Source organism: Stegodyphus dumicola, chromosome 3, assembly GCF_044657685.1.
Source record: "Stegodyphus dumicola isolate Sdum_Otavi_A_Nest chromosome 3, ASM4465768v1".
Taxonomy (NCBI): domain Eukaryota; kingdom Metazoa; phylum Arthropoda; class Arachnida; order Araneae; family Eresidae; genus Stegodyphus; species Stegodyphus dumicola.
Genome location: NC_140770.1, coordinates 154,681,453 through 154,706,942, shown reverse-complemented (window position 1 = coordinate 154,706,942; position 25,490 = coordinate 154,681,453). Strand labels below are relative to the sequence as shown.

General features: G+C 34.1%; 1 protein-coding gene across 2 annotated transcripts in view; it reads left to right on the top strand.

Annotated features, from left to right (window-relative positions):
* The window catches only part of Mcm10 (minichromosome maintenance 10 homolog), a 135,151-nt gene that overhangs the window by 10,081 nt on the left and 99,580 nt on the right, over window positions 1-25,490 (top strand). For both annotated transcript variants that reach the window (XR_015040318.1, XM_085813517.1), the window contains exons 3-4: window positions 4,898-5,392; window positions 14,791-14,878. Coding sequence is in view for 1 of the 2 variants with exons in the window: in XM_085813517.1 (XP_085669643.1) it covers window positions 4,898-5,392; window positions 14,791-14,878 (583 nt within the window). In the remaining variant the exon portion in view is untranslated. The remainder of the gene's footprint in view (window positions 1-4,897; window positions 5,393-14,790; window positions 14,879-25,490) is intronic.

The following is a 25,490-nucleotide window of genomic DNA, read 5'->3' as shown; positions in this document are numbered from 1 at the left end:
CACTTCCCCACCAATATGGCCCTGAGATGTGTAACTTTTATTGCGTGATAGTTCTTCCAAGGATGATCTATAAGTTCTTTATGAAATTCAGGTCTAGAGATTCACTTTGGCCAGTTTATTCACACAATGCTTTTCATAGCAAGGAATTTATTAGTCAGCTTTGCTGCATATAGATGCTGATTATCATCCATGAAAAGAAAATCAGGTCCACATGCATCCTCAGAAGCCTGACATAGAACTGCAATGCTGCATCTTGATACTTTCAAGAAAACCTAGATCTTTTTCCAGACAAACTCATGATACTATGTCTATTGATCTAAATTCCTTCCTATACCATTGTACCCATGGATAATAAACTATTGCCTTTTTGGCATTAGGCCTTTCTCATTGTGTGTTCATTTTGTCTTGCCACGAAAGTTCCAATATCAACTACAGCTGTAAACTCAACTGCCTGTAGTCAAGTTTCTGTTTTATTTGTTTCTTAAAAACATAAACCTATCTTTTTCTGCTGTGACTTTGTACAAGTTTCTCAGCAGTAATTTCAATTTCTAAGTTGTTTTTAAAGGACAGAAACTGACTTCCTTGATATGTTCAGTCATCTTGTTTTTTCTGTAATTGGCTACTTTGCTTTGTCGTGGCTAAAAGCTATTTATTTCAGAGATGTTTCTATATGATAATTGTGGTATTATAAAAGATAATTTTAGTACACTGTACTGGTTTTTTAGCTCAATAAACTTGAAATCAAACTTTGCATTAGTAGCTTCTTGGAAGAGGGTAAGAAATTATTTGTGCGAAGGATGATTTTATGTCATTATTTGCATTTGAAAAAGACTGATCAAATTCATTTTGGATAATGACAGTTAAATTTGCTTTTAGGTTATTCTATGAAATATGAATACAATTGATAGGTTTATTTATGAGATATCTTTATTTTTGTGTGTGTCAAAATAATTTTGGACATTAGTAAATTTCTTTCCTTGCAATTTAAAATTTTATACACATTTTCGATAATGTAATTATCTTTGTATAGTATTTATGCAAGATTGTTAATTATATGTTTGAATTTTTTTCCCTAAATTTATATAGATGTAATGGTACTTACGTACTATGATGACTACCTTGGCAACATTTGCCGATAAAAATCTTCATTGCCATTTTTTGGTTTATGTTTATAAATTCTTTTAAAAATAAGTCTTATTTATAAAGGAACAAAAACTTAAAAGTCAAGAATCCTGAATATATATATATATATATAAACATATTATAAATAAACGTATATTCTAAATACGTATAACTATATACTAAATATGAATTAAAATATTAACTTATTAAAAACTGGTTAAAAGAAAACATTGAAGTTAATGGTGAGGAAAATGGCAGGAAATAGCTTTCAGAATAGCAACGAAAGGCATTTCCTGTTTTTTCCGCCAAATAAATTCAGCTAAATAGGTATCCAAATGATGGAGGTTTGAACCACGTTGTCGCTTGTTCCTCCATTTTGCAGAACACCATATCCTTTCAACATGTTGAGTATGAGTCTGTGTAGATGGATCAACAAAATTGTATCTATGATTCACCTTAACATGTACTAAACCGTCAGCAATGAGATCCTCTGTTTGATAGCCAGGCCGCGAATCTGACATTATTGTTGAGCCTTAAGGATTATTATTTTGGATTTCATGCATTAAGGTTGTTTCCTTCCGGTCTGGAACTCTGACTAGAAATGTTTCTTTTATCTCACAGCAAATTCCACCGAAGATCCATTATTGTGGCAAGATACGACCTTGATAATTCTTTCTATGCGTAAAAAGGCTTTCGTTAATTTCGACAATCATTCCTGGCCCTCCAATTTTGATATTTCGATTATCCTATATACACACCTTACGCATATAATTATTCTGATGAATAACAGTCTTATTGGATAAATCCGACTTATGTTTGCGCCATTTAATGGACGACTGTTCATATGCCTAAACGTAAATAAATGTTAAAGCTTTTAAAATTTCAGTATGACTGTTTTCAAACCACATACAGTTCGGACACCAAACTTTTGTTGACAGTTTTTGACATTGCATCTCCAATAAAGTCCTGAATTATAAAACTTCATATCGTGACCGTTTTTACGAACACGTTCTATGAGTAAAATTTAGCCCCTCTTCTATTGCTTCTTCTTCATTTGAAGGAAGTTGGAAAATGGTGATATCCATTGGGAAAAATATAATTACAAAAAGTTTCACGTGTTTAATCTAAATGTAATAATCCGTATAAATGTAGCAAAAAAAGGTGTGGTAATAGCAAGTGTGGGATAATACTCTTTATTTTAGCGCCCTCTATAACCTATGTTAGGGATTCAAGGGTCGCCAGATTTGACGAGATATCTAGGTAGTCGTCATAGTAGTGTAATAATCTAAATAGTTGTAAGCACCGATGTAATAATCTAAATAGTTGAACATTTTTTAATATCCTCCTAGCTTAAAATTATATGATACTCTTAGCTTTTGTGGCAAAGATCAATTTATAGTTTTATATTTTATTGTAAAGAAGAAAATTTAATGGTAATTACGTATTATTAGCACAACCACCTTAGTCTAGTTTGGTAGTATTTTGCAGAAGAAAAAGAATAATGACTTGCAAAAAATTATTTATTAAATGCATAATGTTATTATATACTATTATTTATGCACATTATAAGTTACCTTGAATATAAATCAGTAAATGAACTTGAATTAAACTAGCAGGTATTTAATTCAGAAGTCAAACAACAAACATCAGCGTTATATTTTCAAAATTTTCACAGGACTAGTTTCGATGGTTTTACCGAACCACCATTCTCACCTGCAAAACTGCAAATGAACAAGATAGGAAATAATGATTAGATAAGATAAGAAAGCCTGGACAAGAATAAGCAAGTGGCGCCATCTGTTGGTGAAACGTAGCGAAACCATGCCGAGAAGTTTAAAGTTTCAAACAATTTTGATTCATAATAATGCATGTAGATATCAGCCAGGATGGGACTGAGGGGGCTTCCCATGGCTAATCCCTCAGTTTGCTTGTAATATTTATTTTGGAAAACAAAATGTGTTTGTTTCAAACAGAGTTGAGTGATAGAAATTAGCTCATCAGTTTCGATGCAAGAGAAATGAAATTCGCGAAGTATGGTTTCTAGACATCTTAATGCACCCTCCACTGGGACATTGGTGAATAATGATTTTACATCAAAAGAAACCATGAGTAAATTTCTAGGAGAAATGTTTTTAATCTTTTTTACAAACTCTATTGAATTTTTTATGGTGTAAATGTTATTGTCTAATAGAGTTGACAAACTGAGGGATTAGCCAAGGGAAACCCCCTCAGTCCCATCCTGGCTGATATCTACATGCATTATTATGAATCAAAATTGTTTGAAACTTTAAACTTCCCGGCATGGTTCCGCTACGTAGACGGTACTTTTACCCTGTTTGAAGGTAATAAAGATGATTTAAATAAAGTTCTTTCAACAATGAATTCTATTGATCCTGCTATTTAGTTCACTTTTGAACTTGAGACTTAAATTCTCTTCCGTTTCTCGACATTCTGGTCACACGTAACACATCCAACTTCAGTACTACGGTACAGGCAAACCTTCATCGGTTTGCCTTCCACCACCCTTTAAATCATGTCATCCAACTAAACAAAAGTTAGCTTCATTTTATTCCCTATGTTTTCCGTGCTCTTCAAGTTTGCTCCTCCAAACTAGCCCTTGATGAAGAACTAAATTATTTGAAAGCAATAGCTATTGATAGGGGCTTTTCACCCAACATTATTAATCAAGCAGTTAAAAAATTCTCATCTCAACACACACTTGCACACTCTTGTTTTAGGAGATTATAAAAATTCTGTTGTCATTCCCTTCTTTCCATCAATTAGCTATAAAGTTGCACATATTTTGCAGAAAATTAACTTTTGGGTTGTTTTTTCTCCCATCAATAAAATTCCGAGTTCCATACTCAAGGACCCCATTCCGGATATGAATTCCTGAGGAATTTATAAAATTCCTTGCCCGTGTGGTTTAATTTACATTGGCCAAACTAAGAAAGCCTTAAAATTTCGCGTCAAGGAACATGAGGCATATGTTAGAAAAAAGGAAACACAGAAGTCTTCTGTTGCTCAACATTGTTGGTCCGAAAATCACACTTTCAATTTTTCTGCTGCCAAAATTATTCAAAAAACATCTTCCATTGGAGAACTGGATTTTCTAGAGGCATTTCACATTCAAATAAATCCTTCTGTTCTAGTTAACGATCCTAATTCCAATCCATCTTTGCCTTCGGCCTTTAAAGAAATTATGTTTTAGTTCTGGTTTTACCACCAGATGACGCCACTTGCTTATTCTTGTCCAGGCTTTCTTATCTTACCTAATCATTATTTCCTATCTTGTTCATTTGCGGTTTTGAAGCTGAGGATGGTGGTTCGGTAAAACCATCGAAACTAGTACTGTGAAAATTTTGAAAATATAACGCTGATTTTTGTTGTTTGACTTCTGAATTAGTATTTATTTGCCCTGTTATTGTGTCTTAATTAGCAGGTATTTATTTTGTTCTGGTAGAAATTTTGTAGCAATCGCTATAATAACAGATTCAAAGCAAGTGTTCCCTTTACTGATTTTATGAAAAAAAAGTACTGTATTTCTGAAAAAGAAACCTTAAATACCACAAAAACAATATGCATGAAAATGGCTATGTTTGCTAAAATTGAAAAATTATTCTATGCATGATGGCCTGTTGTTATGCACGTGGTTGCTAGAGTGTGTCACATTCAGAAAATTTGGAGAGTGGTCATGCTAATACATAAGTATCAATTTAACCTTGTATTCTTTAAATAATTTCTTCTAATTTATATTTATTTTATAATTTTTCAGACTTGGATCTCGAATCTCTTATGGAATTATTAGATGAAGATTCTGAACCAAATAAAATGGAAGTAAAAAATCAGTATTTGCCAAAAAAACTTGATAGAGCTGAAGTAGATGAATCTTTCACTGATCATTCCTTAAAGAAAACTGAGCCAAAGATTCTAAAAGATATTTCTTTAGATTTTATGGAAGTAACAAATCAGTATTTGCCAAAAGAACTTGATAGAGCTGATAATGAAGTAGATCATTCCTTACAGAAAGTTAAACCAAAATTTCTAAAAGATATTCCTTTAGATTTTGTACAACCTGTGGTTCCAAAGTCAAGTGGAAATATTTCACTATCTGCTTCCTTCAAAAGCTCTTTAATCCATTCTGGTGAAGCAGATAGCTCAGATGATGAAAATAAAACAGATTTAACCGACACTGGGAAAGATATTAAGAAAAAAATTTCAGAGAAAATAAACCACTATTTTGATAAAAATCGTAGAGTTATAAAAACATGTAAGTTTGAAATTGTATCCTTAGACTTTAAAATGTAAAATTATTTATTTATTTTAGGCTAGATATAGAATTTTGAGTCTTGTATACAGTATTATTTTAGATGCTATAAAATTTAGTAATTAAATTAAAAAAAATTTAAAAAATAAGCTTTTATTTAAAACTCATAAAATAATCCATGAACTAAAAGGAGAAAAATGATTTATCATATAGTTTAAAAATTCTCTTTGCAAAATTCTTTTACAGTTCTTTATCATGAATAATAAAAGTGTGTGGTGTTCTCGATTCATGATATAAAAGTATAGAGGAGTTTTGTAAAAAGGATTAGTTAATCTCTTGTTTCAGTAAAAGGCAGAACGAATTATTTTTATTTTTAGATCATTAATTATTTTATGAATTTTAATTAAAAGCTTACTTATAAAAAAATTTCACTCTTTTTAATCGGAATTATGTATTATCAGTCAAGTCATTGAATTAAAATGTCATTTATCAGCAATGAATAATCACCCTTTTAGTCCCAGGAATTCTCTTAATATTTACAACCATAGCATAAAATATATTATTTTTAACTTTACATCAAAGTTTATTTATATTGCTTTTCATTAAATATGCATGCAGTCAGATGACTAGTTTAAACACTATTTCTAGAAAAATATAATTAATTTTTTTTTTTATCATTTTTGTTTTAAAAGATGGTGGAGAGTTTGTTTTGTAATCTGAAGAAATTCTAAATGTTTATAGCAGATGCATTTTTGGATATTAGAATTCATAATATCCCATAAAAGAATATAGTAATATATTTCCCTTTAAAGTTCTTTATCAAAATCAATTTTAAAAATGAAATCCTGAAAAAAATTTATATAATATATATTGTATCTTATACAATGGGAAACATGAAAAATAGCATTACAGATTTCATTGCAAATAATTTTAAATGATAATTAGTCATTAAACTCTGTTGTTTTTTAGATTAATATAAGGAAATTAATACTATAAAGAAAAGGAGGAAAAGCTAGTATTTATAAAATAATAGAACACTTCTGTAGTATCTTAATTTCATAGCAAGTAATTCTTTCTAGCAAGGGGAGGAAGATTACAAAATAAATAAAAGCAGTATTATATAATTAACCATAATGACAAGCACCTATTAAGCTAACCATGACTGAGCTAAATGAAAATTTAATAAAAAGAAATTTACAATAAAATAAATTGTTAAAACTCATTGTTAGGCAGTGCATAAATTATTTTTTTTTATAACTATAGTGTGTAATGTATGACTTATACATTACACACTATAGTTATGTGTGTGCAATGTAAATATTTTTCATTATTTACAAAAATAGTACATATGTTTAATAAAAATTATCATTAATTAAAATTTATGGCATTCTTCATTTAATAAAGTACCACTTAACACTAAACAAAATTTAAGAAATTCACATGTAAGAATACATGTTAGCACTTTAGTTGGCAGCTGCAAAGGAGTTCATTCTTAGTTGTAGTTGACAGAATTCTACCAACATGAATTCTAACAGGATACATGAACAAACCCAGTAGCTGTCAATAAAAGAATGCTTGAAACGTTGAACCAACAATTTGCTCTGTCAACCTTTCTTCTCGTGGTCTGAACCTTTATTTCTGCAGCATTTCAGTGCTTTTTTTTTTTTGCAGTAAAATATAATTTTGTTTTGTAATTTTCCTGTCTTTCAGTGAAGATGATACCTTTGACTTGGCAAAATTTAATCACAATGCTTTGTCATTTGACAGCTATTAGTCATTTAATCTATACTGACTCTTTAAAAAAAAGTCAGTGGAAAAATTGTTGGATCAATGTTAATTTTTCCCATTTATTTGCAATGATGTCAGTATAAATGTATGGAAACTCATTAGTAACCTTATGAACAACATAATTACTCACAAGGAATTTACATTACCATCTTTGGCACTTACGTATTCAATTATGACTGATATTCATTTAACCAGAAAGTACCAATTTTTTATTATAAAATGTGTTCATTATATCTATTAGAGTTATTATTAGAGAATAATAAAAAGATGTAAGAAGAAGTATGCGTTTTGTTTAAAATTATTCTGTTTGTTAGCCAGTGCATAATTTTAATTTGAAAAATGAGTTAAAGATCTTATATCATGTTAAATGCTGAAGCTATTAAGAACAGGTACTTTTCCAAGTTATTTGAATGATAAATTTAAAATCTCTTATATTACATGAAGTAACAATATTTGCTAGGATGCATGGCGATAAAGCTGTGGTAGCACGACGTAACAAATATAACAAAATTAAAAAAACTAAGTTTAATTATTTAAGCATCATTACATTTCTTTTGTAAAATGCAGTTTTTATATTTTATCTGGTTTTATATAATGAATCATTATTAAAGTAGTAATAGTGTTGCTACAAATTCCCCAACTACTTTTGCAAATTTTAAGTTATTTTCTGAGATTCTGTGAGTTTTAGATTTTTCTCATAAATATCAAATAAAAGATTTTCCCTTTTATTATTTTTACTGTAACTGTTAGTTTATCTTTCAAGTTAATTACCTGTATTATCATCTTAATTGAAAATTTATAATATAATATGTTGCAAAGTAATCCTATTCCAAAATCCACGGCAGAACTTCAAATCTTAACTTCTGTGCAAAAAAAGGTCAAAAGAAAAGAATGCTTAAGTATTTTCCATTAATTTTAGAAGTAAAGCTTGTATAAGAAAACTGCACCTAAAATAAACATTATTGGTTCCTCTTTTCCCCAAGTGGTGGGCACTTGCCTATTTGTCACTAGCCACTCCTATGACCAGAAGTGGTGGCCATTTTATTGTGGAGGTACCTAATATGTGCCCACTGTTGCCTCCTATGAAAGGATGGACAGTTATAATCATGCCTTCTCCAAGATTTGAACCTAGGCCCTTTGGTACCACAGTAGGCTTCCCTAAACACTATACCATCTGGGTGGCTTATTTTTATGTTGTATGTTATTGGATAGCAAGTACTATTAAAAAAGTGTTCATTTTGACATATGTTGAATAGATTTATGTGGCAAATTCATATCCTGTATGATATGAATTAAAATGGATTAAGAGGAGATGACAGTGGCCGTTCTGTTTAGAGTGTTATTCATTAGGTATCTTTAATGTTGCTTCTGATAAACTTCTGTATTCTTGCAAAGGAGCAATAATCAGTTATGTTATCAATTTTGGGCAATGTGTCCTGGTGTGCAAATAACATTTTAAATCACTCCATAGATATTCTGGACTGTGCATCAGTGTGTTATTACATCATTCATATCATAAAAAGCTTATATTAACAGCATCTGCTGTATGAGCCGGAGTTCAGTCAACAAAGTATTGCTATTGCAGCAATAACACTGAATATATATATATAACACTGAACACTAATTTGGATAACACTGAATAAAGTATAAAATATTAAGACAAGCCTCTGTATTCATATTTCTCTTCACAGAACCCTGAGGTTCCAAGGCCACTCCATAATAAATAAGACCAGTCTATATGCATAATGTTCTATCCATCAAACTTGATATGAGGGATAATAAATTCTTGCAAATATTGTCTACCTGGTATTCCTCACATTCAAACATGGTCAGTGGACGACTTCTAAACAGTTTATCATGATTCGTCACTCCATATAACATGCTGCCTTTTTTTGTGTGTGATATGTCTTTTTGGTTACATCTCATTTTATGCCATGCTAAGTGATGCTTAGCATTAGTGCACTAATGTAAAAGTATGTGTTGCTGCTGTCATGTTAAAATCCATATTTTACTTTCCATGAATTACTATGGTACTGGTATACGAGTGGTGTTTTTTAAGGAAGGGCCATTAAAAAAAAAAAAAAAAAAAAAAAAAAAAGTTGCCAAATTTGTTTTAATAGGTATTGTACCTTAGAGCTAGATTTTGAATACTCAATTCATAGAAACTTGTTGCTGGCTCATGCAGCCAAGAGGTCATGTCCTAGACTGGACAACTCAGGAAATTTGTTTAATGAGTGTTTATGGTGAAGCTTCTGTTCTCAAGACTTTTCACTTCATCTGAAGCCATCATATTGTCTGTGATCGCAGATGGGCGATCGGAGCGGAATTCATCATCAATGTTGTCGCAGCCAGCTTTGAAGTCTCTGACCCATTTATGCACTTTGCCTTCACTTATGGCAGTAGCTGTCTAAACTGCACAAATCTGCCAGTGAATGTTTGCAATAGACAGGTTTCTTGCCGACAAAAAACGTATCTCTGACCTTGCCTTGAATAGAGCGGGTGATTCGATAATCTTAAACATTTTAAAGACACAGAACAGACTGTACAGGTTACCTCCACAGCTGCATTTTAGCACAGTTTGCAAGGAAAGCCGGGACATGACGCAAGCACATTGCCACCTGTGTGACACATATTAGTGTGTACAACAAAACAGCCCTTACTTTAAAAACATGCTACGTATTTAAAAATATTGTTCACTTTTTGTGAGTGTTTCATAAGTTCCATACAATTTTATTTCATTCCATACAATTCAAAACACTACAATTCCTGTCTGTCCAACTGCATCATTAACTTGATTTTAGTTGAACAGATGTAATTGTTGTAATTTTAAGCTTTGCTATCATTCGTTGTTGAATGTTACACCTTTGACATTGCAAAAATTTTATAAAAGAGTTTTTCACAATGGAAGCCAACTGATTAAATCTCCTTTTTCAAACTCACTGTGCCGATGGTTTCTACTCATTTTGCTTTTAAGATTTGCTATTTTATATTTAAATGGGACTGTTTTCTTTTTTATAACTACTTCAGTGTACCCTGTTACATCAGTGCACAAATCTCTCTTTTGGTGTTTGGATACCTTTGATCATAAAATGTATCTATCTATAAAGATGACACAGTACAAAGTCCGAGATCAGGGTTCGTACGGTCCTTAAAAGTCCTTAATTTTTTCAAAAATGATTTTTGGTCCTTAAAAGTCCTTAATTTTGGCCAAAATGAATAAACGGTCCTTAATTTTGCTCATTTGATATTTCTTATCATTTCTAATGATTGCCATTCTATGTGTGAATTGCAATTTCTCATGAATATGGAATTAAAATTGCACGGCTCTTAACCAATCTGTTGGCCGATTTGCATTGCAAACGATAAAAAAAACAAAAACAATTAGCTACCCGAACGAAAGTATCGGTGTCTGATTGCCTATTCACCCAATCTTTCGAAACAGGTGTTATCCATAAATTTAGGCAGATTGTGACGAAAGCGTGAAGCCGGAAGTTCTTTAAGAGGCGAAAGTGATGATGAAGGTGCTCAAGAAAAAAAAAGGGGGGGGGGATTCTGAAAATATTTGCCAAAATTAGAGCAATCCCAACCTGGAAGGCCACAACCCTTACGATGCCAATAGGAACGAGATGCCTGGAAAGTGCATTTTCAATAAACTGTGGCTTCATCAAGCTGACTACGAAGACTGGATATTGATGGATGACAATCTTTATAAAGCTAAATGTGGTCTTTGTCTGAAACAAATTGAAATTTCTTTAATGGGAGAGTCAGCGCTGAAAATTCACATGAAAATTAAGTTTCGTTTTATCATTTCAATTTGTTTTTACACGGTTTTGCTTAGCTTAATTTCTGTGTTTGTTTCAATTAAGCCATAAATTAATTTTTTATCACCTTCTACGGAGTTTATTCTCTTTTGCGCATACTATATGTATGGTATATCGGGATTATGAGTTTATTTCTGCAGAGGGTCTGTTATCGATTTCGCGGGAAATCTCCATTTCGATTTTAGGTCGCCAAGGGCAAATTCGGTAACGCTAGCCAAGAAAAAGTGAAGTTCGGAAATACGTTTTGAAGCTTCAATAGACAATTAAGTATTTGGTTTAATCCTATGCTGTTGATAGTAATGCATTATTTTTGCTAATGGCGATACAATTATTAGTTGAAAACAACTAACTAATTAAAAAAATTTTAATATTTTTAAAGCTGAAAACAACTAATTGAAACTAATTTTCCTGAATTAACTAGACACAAAATTAACTTTCATGAATTACTAAAGTTATTGGGTAGAAGTTTAACTGAAAATCTGCTTTTACCAATGGTTGCAAAATGTCCGAGCAGTTGAAAGAGCCATTGAAATATGGGATGACTTGCTACTGTACATTTAAGAAGTTCAAATGGGGAAGTTTTAAAAAAAATTCATCGAAATCCTTCTCAAATATTTTGGAGGCAACTAAAGATAAAACATTTCTTATAAAATTAATTTTTTTTCACTCTCTGTCGAAAATATTATTGCCTTTCCTTGAATATTATCACAGTGATAAACCACTTATTCCCTTTTTTGCTGAAGATATCTTAAAACTTGTAAATGATTGCCTTCAGCACTTTAAAATTTTGAAACTAGAATAGTTAAAAATAACTAAAGCAGAAAATCTTTATAAATTTAATTTTAATGATCCAAATTGTTATAATGATAAAAGTAGAGTTTATTTGGGATTCTTTGCTGAGCAGTTAATGAATGATAAATGCTGCAAGAAGGACATTTCACAAGCTGAAAGTTTTGCATTGAAACAAGAAGGTCAACAATGTGTCTTAACAATGGTACAACACTTAATGTCTAAATGTTCAATAAACTATTCTCTTATTTGAAATGCATCTTGAATAGACCCGCAATTGATGGTAAAAAGTCCAGAAAAAGCCCAGAACAAAATGAAAATAGTTCTAACGGTATTAATGCAGAATAAACGTGTTTTACAAGATGATTGGGATGAAATTCTGCTGCAGTTTGGTGAGTTTCTAGACAAAGTAGTTAAAACAAATTTACATGAATTTTCTACTTTTGATCCTCAAAATCTTTCTCTTGACACATTTCTGACTTCTTATTTTCATGATTTTCACTATTCAAAAGTATGGAAAATAGTGAAATGATTCTTATCTTGTCACATGGACAGGCCTCTGTGGAAAGGGGCTTCTCTGTAAATAAAGCAATTGAAATTGAAAATTTAAGTGACTCATCATACATTTTTCAACGCACAGTATTTGATTACATAAAATTTTCTGGGCGTGTTCTTAATATCGAAATTAATAAAGAAATGAGATCGGCAGCAGCTTCTGCAAGGTCTAAATATATGCAGTATTTAGAAGAACAAAAATCTTTAACTAAATCTGAAAATTCAAAGAGGAAAAGAAATATCATTGAGGAAGAAATTGATTATATGAAGCAGAAGAAAAAATTTCTTCAAAGGGACATTAAAGATATTAATGAAGAAGTAGATGCTTTAGCAGATGAAGCTGAGACCAGTATGAACATTGATTTGTTTATCAAAGCAAATGAACTTAGAAAAAAAGTTAAAGAAAAAGAAATAGACATAAATAAATTAGATGTTAAAATAGCTGAAAAGATTTCAGATTTTAAAAAAAAGCACAAGTGTTTTGTATCTTTTATTGTACAGTTTATTATTCTAGTATCTTTAAAAAAAGAAACAAGGAAATAAATTGTATGTTTACAAATCAGTTATTTTAATCTGCAAAATATTCTTACATTGTGATTATAATAGTAGTTGACTGTGTTTAAATAGATATCAAATAAGTTAAATAATAATCATGTAAATCTCTAAAATAGTGACTGTTATTAGTGTAAAATACACTTATACATGTTTTTAAATAAATAAATTATGTTCCTAATTTAATGTTATCTACTTCATAACTTGTAGGAAGTTAGTTTAATTTTCAAAATTGTTTTATGGTAAGTATTAAAGTGAATTTAATAATAGTGCATAATACACACTTCTGTTAGTTTCTTAAAGTGAAATTACAAGCATGAAGTCGGTTGTATGGATAATTGCTTTATTCTATTCGTTTTTTTGTTTGCTGATAGGTCCTTAATTTTTTTCTTTGATGGTCCTTAAAAGTCCTTAATTTTCATGTAAGGAAATGTGTACGAACCCTGGAGATCCAGACATCCAATATCCGGAATGATCTAAAATTTGGACCTCAAAGCCACCAATAATAAATATTTTTTTAGGATTTTTTTGGGGAGGAGGTTGCGTATGCTTTATGCATGCACAATTGTTTTTTCTCCCCTCATAATAAAACGTGGAGAATCCCGATTTTTAATCTCACTTCGGCACTAAAAAAAAATACCTCATTATTGAAGAAATGATCATTTTAGCATAAATTTGTGTGATCAATAATTTGACTTCATAGCTGTATATCTGCTTGGCATACATCTCAAACTGAAACATTCTACATAGGGATATTTTTGATTTTACACCAACTTAAGAATAACTGATTTGTTATTCACATAAAGCCAGAGCCCACATGGCTGCACCAGGTGGCAGAATTTAGGGAAAAAGAAGAGTTAACAGAAGCTTTTCATTGCGATTACAATGCCCCAAGCATCAATCAATTAACAGATGGCGAAATGCATAATATTGTTTTAGATCTATAAAATACCAGTACCAATAGTGAAGAAAGTGACAGAGAGGTTATTGAAAACGAAAAGATTTCAATTGACAAGTTAGGCGGAATTCTTGACACAGAAATTACAAGACTTGAACAATGGAACTTAGTAACTGAACAAGAAATTATATCTGTTTATAGAATTAAAGAGAAAGTATTAGCACAAAAAACAAAGCAACTTAAACAACTTATATTGAAAGAAATGTTTAATAAAGTAAACATTTAAATATTATCCTTTTTCCTGTAAATTTTGATACCCTTTGGATCATAATTGCTTCGTTATTTCATGAATTATGATTTCATATTTTTAATTTTATAATTTCTGCATGCCATTTTACTGGATTTAAACTGATGATCTAATACCTAAAAAAATTGCAAATCTGAGATCGTATAAGTCCTGGCAAGTCCAGATCTCGGACTTTGTGCTATAGCTAGTAATGTATTAGTTACTTTTATTACTATTTCATATCTGGTCTTCTATATCCAAATAGCCCACCAGCGGTCGAGCGGTAAAGACGCTGAACACTGGTAGTTCGGTCCGAGTTTCGAATCCTGCGAACGGGCTGGCTGCATGGGCGTTTTCATGGTTTTCCCCATGTGTAATGTGTATATGAGCCAGTTTCCCTTAGAATGTCCTCCACGAAGGCATCCCTCCCTTTAGGCAGATAACCCTAGTGTGCTTTGCCATAATTGAATCATCCTAATCCTAATCCTAACCCTATATCCAAATATTAGGTCAAAATGTTGGATCACATAACTGTTAGTGCATGTGTTAGGCCATAAAATTTCATAATTAATTTCACCACCACATCACATATTTAGCTCTTTTGCTGCTATAAAATTACTACCCTAATCATTAGTACAATAAAATATTATTTAAATGTACATCTTCATGTGTAGAGGTCTTCTATAATTTATCACACACATATATTTTCTAGGGAAAGATAAATCTGAAAGTAAGCTTCCAATGAACAAGGCTTCTGCTGATACTTCATCCATTGATAAATATTCTGGAATAAGAATTATGTAAGTAAATACATTTTTACTGGTTATTTTTAAAATTTAAATTGCATTCTACTTGAGTTTGACAACTAACATTATCATATGGTTGGTGATTTAGCTTGTACTTTTAAATTTAGTTACAGATAAAATTTTTCCCTTGAGTAATTTAGTTAGTGAGAGATATTGTTATGGATTTGGTATTTAAATAGCTTATGTTAGTTGAATTCTAAATTAATTGATTTTATTTTCCGCGAAGTGCAGCACGTGACGAATATTAAAAGAAAGCTAAGCCGAAAAATTGAAAATACAAGAGCGTGTGCATGTAACATTTAATAAATCTCTTTTTGATTTCGAGAAAGTACTAGGAAATTCTCGTGCGTGATTTTAAAATCTTTTAAAAGGAGGAAAACCTCTCAGTTTGTTGTAGTTACTTAGTTTGTTGGTGTTTTATAAGTTTGTTTAGAAAACTGCTCTCGTTGACTGTAGCGAATTCGCGGATTAGCTTTCTTTAGCTGTTTTGAATTAAGTTCTCTTGAACGTTTGAGTTGTTAGAAGATATTACTGTGATATATTGTGATACTGCATGATTATTTGAAGACATTTAATCATATTTGTTGTGATAATAATAAATTTTCTTCATTTTTCATTGGACTTGTTTGCTGCCGATTGCATCATTGTACGCAACAATTTTTGGTGTCAAAAGTGGGATTTTTAATGCCAATTACAAGAGCGATGGAAAAACAATTCAGGTGAATAATGACTGCATTTACTGCTTTCCAAGAAAAGATGGAAGGGGCCGTCAGCTGCGTTAAGGAAGAAATGAAATTGGGTCAGGAATCCTTTAAGGAAGAAATGAAAGCAGGACAAGAAGAAATGAAAGAAAAGATCGAAGCTAGTCAGGAAAAAATGGAAGAATCTGTTAGAAGAGAGATGAAATCTGTTAAAGAGGAAATGAAAGTAGGTCAAGAGGAATTGAAGAGAGAAATTACTTGCATAATAGAAAACAAGTTCGAAGCTATGGAAGGAAGAATAGATACGGTTGAAGACAAAGTTGGAGAAATTCAAGAAAGAGTTTCTGCGGTAGAGCGACAAATTGAACATAGAGTTTCTGCTGTCCAAAAACAAATTGAGGAAAGGGTTTCTGCTGCTGTTGCCAAAGAAGTTGACACTTTAAAGAAGAGCATGGCGACAGAAGGAAGCAATTCTGAGGGTTTTAAATTCTTACCTATGCTTGCTCATCCCTCTCTGAAACTATTTACATATGATGGAAGACCTCCTGGCAAGTGTATAGGACACAATTTTCTATCGTTTCGGTTGCAAATGGATGGGATTCCAAAACTAAGGCTTGCCATCTCGCCACTTCTCTGAGAGCAGACGCAGCGGATATTCTGCAGATGCTTTCAGAAAACCAGACTTGACTTTGAAGCTTTATCCGGCGCATTGGAGCTGCGCTTTGCCGAGAAATATTTAAAAGACTACAGCAGGCTTCAATTAAAATCCTGTCAACAGAAGCCCACCGAATCACTCCAGGAACTGGCCACAGATGTTGAAAGGCTGTCCCACCTCGCCTTTACGGTGTGCCTGAGGGAAATCCTGTCCCTGCAGTACTTTATCAATGGCATCCGGGATCCCGAAATACAGAAGGCTCTACGAATGGCGGATGTTAAAGATTTGAAAAGCTCTTTAGTGTACGCCATGAAATTCGAGGCAGCCCAGCAAGCCACTTGTCGAGATCGCCACCCAGTCAGAGCTGCTCAAGTCCAGGAGCCAGGGGATCAAGCCACCTCTCATCTAGACGATTTAACAAGACAACTGAATGCCTTGAGATGGAATATTGATGATAAGAAACTGACCGTTAAGTGCTGGAACTGCAGTGCTGAAGGACGCATACGACAAAACTGCAGAACACCCCAGGGTACGGATATTAAGACCGCTCCTAACAAACAGCAGGGAAACTAATTAGTGGCCATCTTGCGTGGCTGAGGTTGCCAGATAAAGAAAAGCCCCAGTTTAAAGTGCTTCAGATTTCTGCAGTGAGAGGCGGCAGTAATGGACTTTTCATAATAGGACATATTAATGGAGTTCCCTGCAATATGATGATAGATACGGGAGCCAACGTTACCATCATCCGAAAAGATTTGGCGAAACAAACTTATCTGGACGCCACCCTGCGTTACCCACCAGACTGTGTCCGGTGAGAAGATCGACATCAACGGAAAAGTAAATATTAATATCACATTTGGAAGTGCGACTTACCATCACACAGCATATGTAGCAGAGGTCACTGATTCTTGGATATTCAGATTGGACTTTCTAAGGAAATACAGTTTTTCTTTGGATTTTAAAAATAATGAATTGCATTCTACATCTGAGGACATAGCGTTATTTGGAGTTAATGATGAAGAAGTTAATTCTATCCACAAAATTAAAGCTTAAGACGATATAACAATACCCGCAAGAACCGAGTTTTTGCTTCCTGGATCCATAGCCGAAAATAGCAATTTCCGCTACGGCATCATAGAATATACCAATAGCTGTAATAGCCTGAAAGGAGTACTAGTAGCCTTGACACTCGTCGACCTATCCAGAGCGGTTATTCCGGTGAGAGTCGCCAATGTAACTGAGAAGGCGAGAGTTGTTAAGAAAGGTGAAGTGGTTGCTGCATGTACTCCAGTAACCAGCGTTGAAAGAAAGAGTAACATCCAAGAATCCGTGTCTTCAGAAAGCATTACATCGGAGTTATTGCAGAATGCGCAATTAAACGATGAAGAGAAGAATGCTGCCGATCGCATCATTAAAGATCTTCAAGTTGTTTTCTCCCGCTCGTCTTCTATCGTGGGTCGAAATAGTTTGACACATCATAGAATCGATACCGGCGATCATCCCCCAATCAAGCAACATCCAAGACGTCTACTGTTTGCTAAACAGAAAGAGGTACGAATACTTTTAAAGGATATGGAAGAAGGCGATGTCATCGAGCCTTTAGCAAGTCCATGGGCATCTCCCATCGTCCTAGTCAGAAAGAAAGACGACTCAACAAGATTTTGCGCCAACTATCGCCGGTTAAATGAGGTTATGAAGAAAGACAGTTACCCTCTTTCTAGAATTGACGATATTCTAGACACTCTTTCTGGAAGCAAGTGGTTCTCAACACTTGATTTAAAGAGTGGGTATTGGCAGGTAGAAATACAGCCTGAAGACCGAGAAAAGACGGCATTTACTATGGGATAAGGGCTTTGGCAATTCAAGGTGATGCCGTTTGGACTGTGTAATGCGCCGGCAACATTCGAACGTCTTATGGAGATTGTTTCTAAAGGCCTTTCCTACGAAGCCTGCCTGATATACCTGGACAACATCATCGTAAAAAGGAGTTTTAAAGAACATTTAGAAAATCTTAGGAAGGTGCTTCAGAAACTGAAAGAAGCCAATCTGAAGCTGAGTCCCACTAAATGCAAATTGTTCTGAAAGGATGTGACTTACCTGGGACATGTCATCTCAGCAGAAGGTGTACGCACGAATCCTGAAAAGGTATTAGCAGTTAAATCCTGGAAACGTCCCGAAAATGTCCATCAGCTGAGAAGCTTCTTAGGGCTTTGCACCTACTATAGGAGATTTGTGAAGGACTTTTCTTCCATCGCAAGACCCCTTCACAAGCTGACAGAGAGCAAGCAAAAGTTCTTGTGGACAAAAGAATGCGAGGATGCATTTAACAACTTAAAGGAAGCTTTAACATCTGCTTCAATCCTGACGTATCCTCAGCTCAACAGACCATTTATTCTCGACACGGACGCGAGCAATGAAAGTGTCGGTGCGGTTTTGTCCCAAGAAATAGATGGTCAAGAACGTGTAGTGGCGTACTGGAGCAAGTGCCTGTCTAAACCGGAGAGGAATTACTGTGTCACCAGGAAAGAGTTGCTCGCTATAGTCAAAGCTGTAGAACATTTCCATCATTATCTATACGGCAGAAAATTCCTGCTCCGCACCGGTCATGCATCATTGGCCTGGCTTTTAAATTTCAAGAATCCTGAGGGTTAAATAGCCAGGTGGATACAGAGACTCCAAGAATACGACATCACTATCCGTCATCGTAAGGGATCATCACACGAAAACGCCGACGCCCTGTCTAGACGATCTTGCCCAGAAAGCTGCGGTTATTGTTTCAGCGAAATACGAGCTACTGACTGCGGTCATAAGACATATTACAACATCAACATCGGCTGATCAAGACCCGTGGAAGGAAGATGAAGTCAGGAAAGACCAGCTGGAAGACCGTGACATTAAACCCGTAATTGATTTAATGGAGTCATCAAACAAAAAACCTACCTGGCAGGATATTTCTATCTGTAGTTCTACAACAAAACAATACTGGGCACTCTGGGATTCGCTTCACATTCGAAACGGCGTCTTATACCGGAAATTCGAATCGGATGATGGGAAGACGTTCCGATTGCAACTGAGACTTCCAAGATCCCGGATTCCTGATGTCCTTAAAGAACTACATAACAGCCCTACAGGAGGTCACTTTGGAATTATGAAGACCTTACAGAGAGTTCGTGAGCGCTTTTACTGGAATTGTTGGCTTTAGTTTTCCACATGCAAATTTTGATCGGAGGTCAATCGGCGGTCAGCTAACGTGGTTGCTGCTGATTGGCCGATGAGGTCAAGATCAGCGGGTTGGCCGAGTATTATTATATATGTATGCCGGTATCGGCGAATGTCTTGTTTTCTTGTGTTATTATGAGTTAGCATAATGCTAGTTTGCTTTCAGTCAAATGATTTTAAATGTAAAGGCTACAGTGTTAGCTCTTTTATTTTAATTTATGGAATAAGGCATGAATTTTATTTAGATTAGTCTTAGCTTTATTTAAGGGAAGCAAAATATGCTTTGCCTTTATCATCACCACTGCCAACAGGGTTATGGGCCCAGCGCGAACAGCTAATCGGTCATCCAGTTCAACTCAGCATTGAAGGAATGTAGATGAAGAGGGCCGTTATCCATGAAAAGAAGCTGACCTGTCTTAGAAGTTTGTTCAAGTCGTTGTGCTCACACTTAATTGAAGATGTCATTACTACCTGAAGGTTTTGAGCTGTTAAACCATGACAACTGGGATTGATGGAAAGTCAATATGAAAATGCTGTTACTGGATAGAAATTGTTGGAGCTTCATAGAGGACAAAGAAGAAGAATTAGATAAAAGTGCAACAAGGCGTGAAAAGCAGGATTTCACACTGAGAGAGAACAGAGCCTTCACTACATTATATTATAGAATTAAAACTGAGTTCAGGCCGCTGATACAAGAACGTTCAAGTGGTAAAGAAGCATGGGAAGTTCTACAGAAGCAATTCAAACTCAAAACAAGAGCAAGGATAATTCAGTTACTGGATGAATTTTTTAGTATTAGATATATACCAAATGAAGAAATAGGATTATTCATCGCGAGGATAAGAATGACCGCAAAGAAGTTGGCTGAAGCTGGTCACAACTTGGCAGATCTTTTTAAAGGATTCCACGCAATAAGGAGATTACACCAGGATATTCCGGCATTGTACAGTTGATCTATAGGTGGAAGGATGAAGATTTTGTGCTGGAAAGAATTGCTGAAGAACTGGTAAAGGAAGAAAACCGACTTCGCCAGGTAAATGCCGATTTAGAAGACAGCAAGGTAAGCATGTTTAATACTATTGATTCAAATGCAGGGAAAGATAGAGTTGAAAATAAAACTAAATCTAAGAAAAAAGTGGGGAATATGAGAATGGGACCTTGTTTCAGATGTCATAAATTTGGGCACTTAATCGCTCAATGTAAAGAAAATGTAAGTAAAAATCAGAAGTTTAAAATAGACAATAAAAATGGACAGTTTAAAGATAAAGAGTTAATGTTAGTAGAAAATTATGTAACAACTACAGATAAAGGAGGTAACGCAGATAAATTTAATTGGGTCGTAAATGCTGCAGCTACAACTCATTTCTGTAATAATAGAAATTTAATGAAATATTTCGAAGAAATAAACAATATACGTATGTCTTTAGCTGTAGGAAATTGTGAAAGTAAAGTACTAGGAAAGGGTACCGTCAAATTTGCAGTAAAAGTAGACAGTCGAATAAATTGGATTGAATTAGATAATGTGTTATATAATCCAAATCTAAGGAGAAATTTACTATCGGGAGCAAGGTTAGAAAAGGCAGGTGCTCATTTTGTGATTTCAAAAGGGAAGATGTGGATATACTTTAATAATTGGGATAGATTATGCTGCACTAAATGATATGATGGACTTTATCACGTAAAACCATTTAGATATGCAACAAATAAAAGGAAAGCTGGTTACTGTACAGAAATTGAAAAGTTAAATAAAGTAGATGATGCGATGCTATGGCATCGGAGATTTATCTACGTAAATTTTAATTATATTAAGAAAACTAGTAAGAATCAGAGCATGAAAGGGTTACCAAAAATTGGAAAACCAATGGAGAGGTGTGAACCGTGTATTATTGCTATATCTAGTAGAATAACTTTTAAAAGTGTTCCGAAAAGATTGGATAAACCATTGCAGTTGGTTTATTTAGATGTTTGTAGCCCACTACCAGTTGCATCTAAGGGTGGGAGTAAATATTTCCTTGCTATTGTGAATGACTATAGTAGATTAGTAACAGTGTATTGTATGAAAAATAAAAATGAATCGTTCTACAACTTTAAGAATTATCATAGGCAAATGGAAAGACTGACGAATAGAAAATTAATAAGTATACGCACCGATAACGGTAGGGAATTCTGTAACAGGCAATTCGAAGGATACTTAGCTGAAAATGGAATTAGTGTTGAACGCACAAACGCATTCACCCCAGAAGAGAACGGTGTGTGTGAACGTTTTAACCGAACGGCATTAGACATGGTTAAAGCTATGCTTAATGATGGTAAAATGGGAAAAGAATGGTGGGCAGAAGCTCTTGGCTGTTTCGTACATACGTGGAAGAGTATGTCATAAAAGCAACCGAACTCCTTATGAAATGTTCCTAAATAGAAAACCCAGTGTTGTTTATTTAAAAATATTTGGTTGTAAAGCCTATGTTGGCGTGCCAAAACAGATTAGAAATAAATTACAAATGAGGTGCAAAGAAGGAATCATGGTAGGATATGTGAAGGAAACCAGGGGTTTATAGGATATGGCTGCCAGAAGAACGCAGATTAATAGAAACCTGTAATGTGAAGTTCGATGAAAAACTGTATGCAGCAAATGGCATCCTGGAACAGAAATCAAAACCTAAATTTAAAACACTAGAGAAATCTGAGCTATTAGCAGAATCAGATGAATAACATGAAGTTTCTAGAAAAGAAATAAAGTTGTCAGATGACAAATCTACTCCGAAAGAAGTATCAGACTTAAACTGGCAAAGAAAAGCAGTTAAAAGGCCAGATGGAACACGTACAGATATATATTATTATTATGTAGAGGGAACAGATACCTGTTTTAGATCCTATAATGATATTGAAAAGTATTGTGAGACAAGAAATATTAATATTGAAAAACATAAGTTCGATTTTAGTGGAAAAAACGAATATTCGGGGAAAGTTAATTTTGTAGAACAGGAGACTAGCTCCGTGTCTGAAGAGGCAAATTCCATAGAAATTTTTATCCCACAAAATTTTAAAGAAGCACGAAAATCAGTAAATGCTGAAGAATGGGATAAGGCAATGAAAGAAGAAATTGACACAATGAAGAAAAGAAAGGTTTGGGAATTAGTCGAAAAGCCAGAAAATAAAACTATGATAGGAAACAAATGGGCCTATATGCTAAAAAGAAATGAAAAGAATCAAGTGGTTAGATACAAAGCACGTTTAGTAGCACAGGGATTCAGGCAGAAAAGAGGTGAAGATTTTGATGACGTTTACAGTCATGTAGTAAATTTTTCAATCATAAGAATGTTTTTCACTATCCTGATATGTTTATATGGATGGACTAATTGTCAGTTAGATGTAAAGAACACATATTTATATGCAAACCTAAATGAAAAAATATATATGACCTAACCAGAGGGATTTATCGAAGAGAAAAATGAAGTGTGTTTATTACACAAGGCCATTTACGGTCTACATCAAAGCGGCCGTGAATGGTTTAGTGAATTTGAAAGTACTTTAGAAAATCTACATTTTAAGAAAATACAATGGTGTAATTGTGTTTATAAGAGTTCAAATGTAATTCTCTTGTTATATGTAGATGATATTGGGATTTTTAGTAAAGATCAATATAGTATAAATAAAGTCATTTCACAGCTGAGCAAGTTTTTTTATCTTAAAGTATTAGGCAAAACTAAAACGTTGCTTGGAATTGAATTCTTAGAGAATGAGAATGGAATTTTTATACATCAGCAAAAATATATCGAGGAAATTTTTGACAAATTTAAACATTTCCTGATACCAATAACTTCACTTCTCATAGCTAAAGGCACTATTCTTACATAATTAGATTGTCCATCTACAAGTGCAGAAATTGCGGAAATGCATACATTAGAAATCTGTTAGGATGTTTAGTTTTTGTAGCTAACAGGACAAGGCCTGATATTACATATGCAGTGAATATCTTATCACAATTTCAAGAGAATCCTGGAATTAGGCATTGGGAAGCATTGTTGAAATTGCTTGGTTATCTCAATAGTACTAAATTATATAAGTTAAACTTATCAAAAATTAATCATATAAATTTATATTGTTATTCAAATGCTGATTATGCAAGTAATAGAGATGACCGCATGTCCATGGGAGGATTTATATTATATTTAGATGAAGTACAGGTAATCCGGAAAACTGTTAAACAAAAATGTGTAAGTTTATCAACCATGGAAGCGGAGCATATCGCCTTATCTGAAGCAGCGAAGGAATTAATGTGGACGAAAAATGTCTTACAAGATGAAATTTTAAAGTTTAATTTAAGAGAATGTAAACTTTTTTGTGATAACAAGTCTGCCATTGATTTTTCTAGATCGCCAATAGAAAATCGCCGAACTAAGCATATAGACATAAAATCTCACTTTGTTAGAAGACTGGTAAATGATGGAGTGTTTGACCTTGAATTTATCACCAGTAAATTAAATACTGCCGATTTAGTTACAAAAGCAGCGACTGCTGTTAATTTAAGAAAGTTTTGTTTAGATGTTTTCAGTGTTTAAAGACAATAAGTGTTTTCGTATAATAGAATTGAACTATGAACTTCTGTGTAAGTTTTGTTTTTGTCTTTGCATGAGGAAAATAGGGCCATTTGTTGGCTTTAGTTTTCCACATGCAAATTTTGATCGGAGGTCAATCGGCGGTGAGCTAACGTGGTTGCCGCTGATTGGCCGATGACGTCAAGATCGGCAGGTTGGCCGAGTATTATATACACTCATGTCCATAAATTAAGGATAATTTGGAGTCATGCGGAAATCAACCATGGAAGCGGAGTATATCGCCTTATCTGAAGTAGCGAAGGAATTAATGTGGACGAAAAATGTCTTACAAGATGAAATTTTAAAGTTTAATTTAAGAGAATGTAAACTTTTTTGTGATAACAAGTCTGCCATTGATTTTTCTAGATCGCCAATAGAAAATCGCCGAACTAAGCATATAGACATAAAATATCACTCTGAAATAAATATATCACCTGTAAAATCACTACACACATCTTCAAGAATCATATGCAAATTTCAGGAAGTAACCAGATGACACCGATGGTACGTCACAATGATAGGAGTGTAAGAGAGTGATATATAAGGAATACAGGCAAAGAAGTAAAATTGTTCGCAGGCGCTTTATAAGCATTTCAGTGCAATAACCGAATAGTTATGACACAAAGGACGCATTTGGATGATTTTTTACGTGGTAGAATTATCAACCATCTGGAATGTGGGTGTACCCAACTAGAAGTATCAGACGAACTTGGAATTGCCCAGAGTGTCATCTCCAGGCTTTGGCAACGATTCCGAGATGATGGTAATGTGAGTAGACATTACAGCACAGGTTGCCTCAGAATTACAACGCCGAATAAGGACCGGTATTTGGCAGTTACTGCCAAAAGAAACAGGCGGAGCACAGCCTCAGACCTGTCTCTTCAGCCACTGGTACGACAGTTTCAAGGCAGACCGTGTACAGACGCTTAGGGCAGATTGGTCTATATGCTCGTAGACCTGTCAGATGCGTTCCACTTACTGCAACTCACTGTCGCCTGCGGTTAGCCTGGAGTAGAGAGCATGCATTGTGGACACCGCAACAGTGGGCTTGTGTGATGTTTTCCGACGAGTCCAGGTTCAGCTTGCAGTCTGATTCTTGCCGGACTTTCATATGGAGAGCTCCAGGTACCCGTTACCAACAAGAAAACATAATTGAACGACACCGTTATGGTGGTGCAGGAGTGCTCGTTTGGGGTGGAATTGTTCTGGGTTCCAGAACTGACCTGCATATTCAAATTGGAACCATGACAAGCCAAATCTATCGGGACATCATTCTGGAACAACATGTATGTTTGTTTCGGGGCGCCATGGGCGCACAATTTGTGTTTATGGATGACAACGCCCGTCCTCACCGTGCAAACATCGTAAGCGAATGCCTTCAATCGGAGGACATCACCCGTATGGACTGGCCAGCATTCTCACCAGACTTGAATCCAGTA